Below are 10010 nucleotides of genomic sequence, written 5' to 3'. Positions count from 1 at the left end.
CCGTACAATTACAATAGGGCTTCGCAGCCCGACGCTATAATAATAATAATAATAATAATAATAATAATAATAATAATAATAATAATAATAATAATAATAATACAACCAATAGGACTTGTTTCACTATATATTATATGATAGTACATTTATTTACTAGATTGACCTTATGGTGAAATTTCAAGGTCAAGATTTGAACGCGGAAATTCAACATTTATTTGGGTTTCACTTGGGTTATTTTTTATCAACCGTTAATAGCATTACGTTTTATATAAATATACTTATGTAATTGCGTTGTGGATATCAGGTTAGCAAGTTAAGAAAAATGTGTTGCGTGGAACTTTTGTCCATGACCGTGCAGCGGAACTATTTCTGTCACGTACCGGATATATATCTGTCACGTACCGGAACTAGCCAGGGTGACATTTACAACAGGACGATAACGAAGGCATGGTTGTGGATATGTTATGAAACGTTACGCCCCTCTAGCCCTGTGTATTTTTTTATTATTATAATACTTATATGTAAGTGCATATATTAAAGAGCGCAATGGCGGCGTGGAGCTGTCGACTTCTGCGGGGAACTCCACTCATCCCTCTCCGAGCAGCGGCTGAAAGGTGGCTAATGCTAACTGGCTAGTTGTGCTAATGTGATAGAAGTTCACTTCTGTATGTCGCTTGGTAACGGTATAGTTTTGTCAGTTTAATTCTGTACTGTTCGCGTTGTCTTTATCCGAGCCTTTTATGTGATAACACATGATCCAATGGTATCATTTTCTCATGTAACGCCAAAGCTAGCTTAATTGTCTCTTATAACTAGCCTATGTTACCATTTCAATTGCGACTAACGGTTTGTGCTCTGACATTATTGTCTGTTACACTCATGCTAATAAAGGACAAAAAGGACTGAACTGAGCGAACTAAGTTAGTATGAGTTCAGAAGCAGTAAGGCATCTTTCAGCGTATGTTAAACAGTGAATACATAACTAATCCCTGGAATGCTGATCAGTTATTGGTCAATTAGATTTTTTTTGCTTTTCAAATGTGAACATGTGCCCCTTAAATGTTTGTTTGATATATATAATTTTAAACTGCACGTTTGACTTCGGTAAGACAACAGCTATCTGAATTGAATCTAGCTCTGGATCGAGGTAATGGACTTCCTGGTAAATAACTGCACTTGTTTTTTTTTTGCAGTCCTGCTCTTTTGGTGGGTTGTATTAGGACAGTAAAGACCACAACGTGGTTTGATGAACACCTCACACAGGACAACCAGGAGTACATGAGGAAGAGCATGGCACAGGAATACAGGAGCCAAATAGCTGCTAAGCTCAACCCACTAAAAGATGAGCCCTGGCAGCGTCACGAGTGGACAGAGGGTAGGCGTCATGATTAGTGAGAGCCGTGTACATCGTGACTCCCCTTACTGTTCGCTCACACCTCAGGTGTCTTTTCCTCTGTTCCTCTCCCCAGGTAGTCGTAGAGTTGGGTTAGTAGCCGTGAAGCTGGGGATGGCTCCTATTTGGACTAAAACAGGAGAGAGACATGTAGTCACCATGTTACAGGTAAAACGCAGACACACACACACACACACGCCTGTTGCCTGTTCCCTGTTCCCTGTTCTGTTGTACCTTAACATCAAAACAGCTCTAGATTTTCTTCTGGTGTGTGTATCAGAAAGCAGGTTTTCCTGAAACTCTGAGTTTGTTAACCCTGAGAAGAGGGATACTCTTGAGTTTTCTGTTCCAGAAAGAGAGTGAACTCAACCTTTCGGTCACTTACCATAGTAACTGAGTCTGTGAGACTAACCTGCTCGCTGGCAGGTTTGCTTCAATAAACCCTGAGTTTCTCCTACGTGTCTCCGCCTTTTTTCCGGAATCTGAAAACTTTGCCGTCCTTTCCTCGTCGATAATCGACATGGAAATAAAAGTGATTCTAGCAGCTTTACGTCGGGAGAGGATTTTGATTACTTAGTAGAAAATTACCGCTTTTCCTACCGATCACATATCTAGACAATATTCTCAGAGTATATATTCTCATTTCTGTGTTGAAATAGCCGCTTATATTTACTATTTAATATGTGAAATATGATTAAAATCATATGCCTTAGTCTATGTATTTGTGTAATATTCCTATGCTTAATTTTCAGCTGCAGCCACTTTCTTTTTGTGCCTGTGGGATTACACCTATATGAAAATGATTTGTTAATTTCGCTACTTCGTGAACCAGGGGACTTGAACCTCTGTCGCCAGCACCGTAGGCAGCGTTGCTAACCATTACACCACACCTGAAAATAAAGCTTTATCACCTTTAGATCAATCTACTGTTTCATTCGGTTATACGCATTAAGTCGGGCCGTAAATGTCTGCCACGCCAACTATCTCTGATGCAGTAACATTGGTCCACTTTCTAAGGATGAGGTCATTTTCTACATAAACACTCAGTAATATCTAATAACTCTCTCCAGGTTGCCATGGTGAATCGTGAATCGGAGCTCCATTGATGATGGCTTTTGTAGGGTGGTAGTAGTGGTGTAGTTTACATACTCAGAGATGAACTAATTCAGAACCGCCGAAAACTCAGCGTTGCCCATCTCAGAGTTGGTTGACTCAGAGTTCAGGGTTAGGTTCAGAGTTGGTTGAGCCTGCTTTCTGGAATACACACTCAGAATAATGATGTGTGTTGTCATCCATAATGAAATGACCAGCAGGTCAGAAAAGCAGTCAAATATATTGGATCGTTCTGTGGAGTGTGGGGCAACACTAGCAAATATTGAACACCTTGAAATCTCACGTGTAGGCTTTGTTCATAAAAGGTGCAAAGAGGAGTTATTTGATGTTCCTTCAGATCACGTTTTATAGCATCGACTGATCCGTCAGTGAAGGGAATTGATTGCAGACTGTGGCCGTGTGTGCTCACTGTCCTCTTTATTGATAATAACATACTGTAGTGGGCGGCATAACAAACTCTTATTCCAATTTCAGTAAAATGTCAGTGTTATTACTCAGACTTTAAAAATGTTGTCATCATCTCCACTCAATATCAGGTTCAAGGACATACAGAAGCTGATTCACTTTTTTTCACATGTAGTCATTTGTTTCCTTTCAGCTGATACAGGAACAGTCTGAGCTAGATGAAAAGTAGAGCATTTAAATTTACTTTCTCAAGGTGACAGCAGTCCCAACGCTGTCGCATTGTGCTACATGTTCAATGTGGAGCAAAGCTTAAAGTACATCATAATGCAGTGAATAAGTGCATATTTTTTGGTTGCCCTAAACAGACATTTGACATTTTTGACCGTCTTCGTCTTCTGATTTACATAGAATATATCACATATTGTTAAATGCCTGTGATGTCATCTTGTTATTGTATTTGGCCAAAGCGTAGTGATAGTCAGGATCTGCGAGTTAGCGGAGGACGGCATATTTAAAATGTTTTACAGGAACTTTAATCTAATTGCGTATTTGTTTTTTGGGGGGTCAGGAGCAAACAAGTGGCACAGTGAACTTCAATCAGAATAGGACTATTGTTAATCCAGCCTCTTCTTTTTTCCAGGTACAAGACTGCCATGTATTAAAGCATCTGTCCAAGGAAGAATATGATGGACGCACCGCCGCCCTCTTAGTAGGAGGGAAAACAGTATCTCCATTCCAAGTAAGAACTAGCTATTTATATCATAAAAAAAATACATGTGTAAGGTTTTTATCTCTGCTGTCAAACTGGATGCGTTGACATATTTGATCTTTTTTAGAAAATGCCTGGAGAGTAAATTATTTTAGTTCTCATTTTGATCCAGTTTTTCAGGCTCCATTTTCTTTTACTGGCTGTAATCAATATTTTTTATAATGGCACAGTATGAAATGACAATGTAAAAAAAGAGTATGGGAAGGTGTTGCTCGCAATGATGAACCGATAAGTAAATCGGTGCTTCCCATGCATAGACCAATGTGTGGCGCAGCGCCACAGAATCAACACCGAGCGCTACGAATTGATCCGCTCTCTCTCGGACCCGTCTGTGAATAGCACCTCCTCTCCATGGGATCGTCGTCGTCGTCCCCCCCCCCTCCGTTTACTCTCTGAACCAATACTTCCTTCTCAAAAAGAGTAGAAAGTTAAAAAAAAAACATGTTATTTTTGTTTGTTCGACAGAAGCATTCTGTCTTTCAAGATAAAGAAAAGACGGATGAACAAGGATGAATAAATCAAGGTGTAATTTATTCATTGTGTCTTGATAGATAGATGGGCCTGTGTCAAATGTGAAGTTGTTTAGAATCCCTCTCACACAGCCACATCAGTTTTCAGTCAGTGAGAAGCTTTGGCAGGCTGGTTTTCACTCTGTTGAAAGGGAGAGAGAGTAAAGAGTGACTGGAGGGGCTGAGATGAGAGCGAGCTGAGTGAAAGCAAATGTCAGAGATGCTCACTGCCAAGTATGTGTGTGTGCGTGTGTGCTTGGCTGCTGTACAGTCATTAACAGGCCCACGGTTAATTTTAATATGCCAAAGTCCAACTGCTGCTTGTTTCCACTTTATTTCATTCTCTCCATCCTCACAATGATTTATCTTTCTGACTGACAGAGGTCTGAAGAGAACATGGAGATGTTTAGGAATGCAGGGGTGCCTCCGAAACAGAAAGTCACCACCTTCAAAATCTCAGACAACGCCCTCATCAAGCCAGGTATGCACATGTGCAGTAGCTTATAATTAAATAAATACACATTTACATGTCACCATAAAATCAAATTTAGAGGGAGCCGTTTTGTCCAAATTTTGTAGTATAATATTGTTTGTTGTGTGCTCAGGTACTCCTCTGTATGCAGCACATTTCCGTCCAGGCCAGTATGTGGACATCACAGCCAAATCGTAAGTTTCAATCTGCCAGCTTTCCCTGCTCACTGGCACTTCCTCTTGGCTTCCTATCCTTACTCTTGCACTGTTTCAGCTCCAGCGTCGCATTTTTCACTTTACATAAAAGTCCAAACCTCGCTTTTTATACAATTAACCTCTGAGGCAAAAAAGTCATATTTGGATGTAAAAAATATGAGCATGAATTTTGATGTTTGTGTGTAGCATTGGTAAGGGTTTTCAAGGCGTAATGAAGCGATGGGGGTTCAAAGGTCAGCCAGCCACCCACGGCCAAACCAAAACTCATCGCAGACCAGGAGCTTCTGGACCGGGAGGGGTAAGACACACACACACACACACACACACAGACTCTAAGACGCTAATCCATGCCAGGCATGAACAGTGAGTCATGTGAGTGTGCGTGTCTTTTATCATCTGCGTCTAGGATCCAGCCAAAGTTTTCAAAGGGAAAAAGATGCCCGGCATGATGGGAAACATCTTTGTCACAGCTTATGGACTGAAGGTACACGCCCTCACAAGGACACATGCACACAGTATTGGTTTGAACTTCTCTTTTTTGTCCTTGACTGCAGTTTCAGTTCAATACTCTCATCCGCCGCCTTTCTCTTCCAGATATGGAGGGTCAATACCAAGTATAACATGCTGTATGTTAACGGCTCGGTCCCCGGCCACAGGAACTGTGTGTTGAAGGTAATCATAATCATATACAGACACACTTGTGAAGTGGAAGGTCATTCCCAGCATGCTTAGTGTTCTGACAGTCAAGTGACCTTACACCTATAAAACACCGTCACAACTGCAAGACAGTATGATCCATCTTCATTATTGACACTGTGCTGGATCGCGTGCGTGCATGCGTGCGCGTGCGTGTGCGTGTGCGCAACATAGGACAACCGAGCACAGGACGAGCAATAATGAATACAAATGTGCATTGTATTTCAGCCAGCTCAGCTGTTTCATACGCACACACATGCCTGGATCCACTTATAGGACCCTAAACACTAACATTTGTTCTATTTTTAGCTCTTACTTTATCGGCAATGATACGTTGTGGTTTCTTTGTTTCCTTCTTTTGACAAATGTACTTATTGTAAGTTGCTTTGGACAAAAGCATCTGCTAAATGTAAAGGGCACACAACCTGGTTAATAATATCAACCTATCAACCTGACACGGGAATCGAACCCGGGACCCTCTTGCTGTGAGGCGAGAGTGCTACCCACTACACCACCGTGCAGCCCTCTATCCTATTCATTGAAGGCAAAAAAGCCCCAAAATTAATCTTAAAAAAAAGATTTACATCCTCTGTTGATTTTTCGACGCCTGCGGTTGCCGAGATAACAGCAAGAGTGATTTACAGAAAACCAGCAGCCACTTTGTCAGAAATACAACAGAAGACCAGCTGGTGTTTCTGTTTACAGTGCAGCTTGGATCGTTTTTAATTAAGAGTCAACTGCGGTTTGATTTCATGCTGCACACAGCAGAATGGTGCAGTAAAGTTAGCCTGTGACCTGCACACTCACTGTTGCTCCACCTTCTTCTTCTCTTATCGCCTCGCAAAATTTAAAAATGATCCACTGACAAAAAATAACTGTTTTTTAAAAAATGTTGCAAAAAATTCCATGTCTGGCTGTTTCATAATTAAAGTCATCCTTTGTTTTGCCAGTTGAATGCTCTTAATGTGAAGCAGCATCTTGAGTTTTTTATGAACAGTAAATCAGTTACAGTTAAGTCACCAAGATGAAAGTGCGCTGGATTACAATCATGCGCTGTCCCCTGTGAATTCCTTGTGTTTCATTTGAAACATGAAACACAATTCAACACAGGAATGGCAATAAAAACGTCTTAGAGAGGTGATTGCTCAATATAAATACACTGAATAGCTGTTGCCAACCATGAATGGCATCAAACTGATTGGTTTGATTTCTGCTTATGAAGGGGAGAATGACATAAAATGGTTGATAACTGCTGATTAGATTTCAAAATGTTAGAAAATAGTGACAAATGCCTGGAACACCATACCTCAAGGTGACATTTCCAAAGTGCCTGTTTTTTTTTCCAAAACCCAAAAGAGGGTGTGTCTGTTTAGGATTAAATAAAACACAGAAAAGCAATACATCCTCGCATTTGAGAAGCTTGACAATGCAAACATTTGTGCTTGACTAACGATAACAGTTGAAAAAAAATATTTTGTCACTTAATTGTTACATTACTAATTGAGACAAGAGTGTCCTCGCAGCTATTACAAAAAGTGTGTGTGTGTGTGTGTGTGTGTGTGTGTTCCAGGTGAGAGATACTGTTCTGCCAACCAGGAGCTCCAGCCTGCTCAGCCCTCCTTTCCCTACCTATTTCACAGAAGAGGAAGGTGACCTGGATGAAGACCTGTACGACGACGACTTGTTCATTCACACAGACCCATCATTAACTTTGACCTGACCCCACACACACACACACACACACACACACACACACACACCATGTTTTCATCTTAACCCACAAACGGTCTGGATCCTGTAATAAAGAGTAATTGCTTTGAATGTCTTGAGCCCTCTAGTTTTGTTGTGTGTGTGTGCGATGCAACAACACAGACCCTGCTGTTTGATTCTAACATTTATTACGTTCCCTTTCCCCCGAAACCATGGTAACTGTAGGAGTGATGATGTCACTAGAGGATCCCCAAGCAGAGAGGGGAGGGGGGAAAAGGATGAAACAAGAGAGGCATGTGGTGGAGAAATGTGCAATATCTATGCAGGATGCAGGATAAGGGGAGGAAGGAGATGGGGTGAGGTGAATACAATGAGTTGCACAAAAGCAGTGTGAAAGAGTGAGAGGAATACAGACGGAAGGGGAATGGTCTGTGTGGGTGGGGGTGGAGGGATGAATGGACTGGAAGTTATGGAACAAATACAAAGGACAAGACTCGGGGAAGGGTGGGAGAGGAGGTCGGCGAAGGTGTGGAGGGCAACTAAAGGGGAAGAAAATGAGAGACAGGGATGGAGGCTGCATGACAAAAGTTGACATTTGTGCATAACAGGATAAATGAGGACATAAATGTTGCAGCAGGAACCGCTGGGTGCTAAAGTCTGCGTGTTTGTGTTCAGCAGTATTAAAAATGAGAGAGCCTCAAGCTGGTGGGCTGACGAATTCCCTCCTGCACTGACTCGCCTTTTTTTTTTGGGCAATAAATAATCTATTTTCTTCCAAATGTGTTGGACTGCGTCATGTAATTGACAGCAGCAAACACCACAGCTTTTCTTTGAAACAACTACACCAAATGGACACACACACACTGCATTAATGCCTTATCCCTAATTGAAACAACTCAACCAGAAGAATCAGCCATGTTTAACATGCGGTAGTCGGTCATCATGTAGATACATAGAGGTAAGGTGGACGTTTAGACGTTTAGTTTGTGGCAAACAACATCCCGCTCCATATAACATACCACAGCTCGTAGGATCATAAGGCAACAGCAGGTTCTTTGAAATGGTAATGAAACCGTTTGAAAGTCCTGCTCTGTGGAGCCTGCACATCATCAGGCTCTTGTGGGGGTGGACGAGAGGGGAGAGAGGGGAGGGAGGGTGAGGCAGGCTGGCGGTTCACCGCCTGTTAAAGCAGCAGATTGGAGAGGGAAGATGATGAACTCTCTTCTGGTGTGCGTGTGTGTGTGTGTGTGTGTGTGTGTGTGTGTGTGTGTGTGTGTGCTGGCTTTAGAAATGACTTGGACTTGACTTTGTTGGGATTCGACTTTGACTTGAAGAGGAAAAAACATTTGAGAGTCTGGAACAATAATAATAATAATAATAAAAATAATACAGTGTTTATATACCTGATTAAGAAGGTGCCTATCAAAATATTCCAGAGCCAAAATTGACATCTTCTGCATCTGGCTGGATCTGGCGTCTTGTGTGAAGCTGTTAACAAAGTTAGCTTCCATACTTCAAGTTCAACTCTACAGCTAAGTGTTGCTAATTGCATTTGGAGCTGATAGTGACACAACGGTGGTAGCCCAACCTATAAAGCCTACCCTGCTTTATTGTCTATTTAACTCTAAACGGGACCATCATTTATAAGAAATGGACATCATGTTTGAAGCTGTTCGTGTCTATCAAACTGTCTGATATCTGAACCCTGAATTAATTTACATTTGTTAATTAAAGAGCTGGGCAGGTTTGGGCCAAATGTAAGCGTTTGGGGGAAATTACACGGGAGTGTGTGGATGAAGGTCGCGCTGCGATTTTGACCCCGGTCTGACATGATGGATCTACTTCTCTACTTCTGCTGGCTCAACACATAAGAGATCTGATTTCCATTAGTAGGACACACACACACACACACACACACACACACACACACACACACACACACACACACACACACACACACACACACACACACACACACACAGCCTCCCTCCCTCCCTATGGCTTTCCACACACACACCTGCTGTGACTATCTCTCTTTCTCTCTCTCTCGCTCTCTCTCTCTCTCTCTCTCTCTCTCTGTCTCCCCCCCACCCACACACACAAACACACACAGGCACATTGTTTTATTGCCTCCTTAGCAAGCAACAAATCTGGGTCCAAGACTGGTCAGCACTTATGTTGCTACTTCCTTTGCCGAGTTTACACAAAAAGTGTTGAAATGAACTGCATCTCAACACACACACACACACACACACACACACACACACACACACACACACACACACACACAGAGATCAGCATGTGTGTGTTTGTGCAATATGAATTATTGAGTGTGTTATTTGAGGGACAGCTGGCTCTCGAACACATTAACTCCCTCAGTCAGAGAGCCAGTCGTAAATCTGTGGTGACGGAGGCGAGTCACTAAACAGGGGAGAAGAGGGAAATGAGAGAATGTTAATGCAATTTCACACTGACTTCGGCGTCAGTAATTCAATGGTGTTTTAACGTGTTTGTATAAGCTCTCAAGTCAATTAACACGAGGAATAAAAAATGAATTAATCTCTTCACCAGAAAGAGAACATTAAGTTATTTTTGTTGGACCAAATACAATCACGGTCTGTAAATAGAGGCTTCTGAGTGACATTTGAAGTTTATAATGGAGCCACTTGTGAATTAATTGTTCCAACTGGAGCTCTGCCGCTGCATCGCGTATTGCGTAATGTGTTGT

General features: G+C 41.9%; 1 protein-coding gene across 1 annotated transcript; it reads left to right on the top strand.

Annotated features, from left to right (window-relative positions):
- Nucleotides 1–393: 393 nt before the first annotated feature.
- Nucleotides 394–7393, top strand: mrpl3 (mitochondrial ribosomal protein L3). Its single transcript, XM_084032170.1, has 10 exons — nucleotides 394–614; nucleotides 1194–1375; nucleotides 1470–1561; nucleotides 3552–3650; nucleotides 4571–4670; nucleotides 4795–4855; nucleotides 5063–5174; nucleotides 5283–5360; nucleotides 5471–5548; nucleotides 7143–7393. The coding sequence occupies exons 1-10, from the start codon at nucleotides 547–549 to the stop codon at nucleotides 7290–7292; spliced, it is 1020 nt and encodes a 339-aa protein (XP_083888296.1). The 5' UTR covers nucleotides 394–546; the 3' UTR covers nucleotides 7293–7393.
- The last annotated feature ends 2617 nt before the right edge of the window (nucleotides 7394–10010 follow it).

This window comes from Eutrigla gurnardus (assembly GCF_963514095.1).
Source record: "Eutrigla gurnardus genome assembly, chromosome: 17".
NCBI classification, from domain to species: Eukaryota; Metazoa; Chordata; class Actinopteri; order Perciformes; family Triglidae; genus Eutrigla; species Eutrigla gurnardus.
Note: the sequence above shows the minus strand (reverse complement) of the source record. Positions and strands in the feature narration are given on the sequence as shown.

Coding starts and splice junctions, on each gene's coding strand:
- mrpl3 (XM_084032170.1), top strand. CDS start 547: ATGGCGGCGTGGAGCTGTCGACTTCTGCGGGGAACTCCACTCATCCCT. Junction 1,376..1,469: donor GCGTCACGAGTGGACAGAGG/GTAGGCGTCATG, acceptor TCCTCTCCCCAG/GTAGTCGTAGAGTTGGGTTA. Junction 1,562..3,551: donor ATGTAGTCACCATGTTACAG/GTAAAACGCAGA, acceptor TCTTTTTTCCAG/GTACAAGACTGCCATGTATT.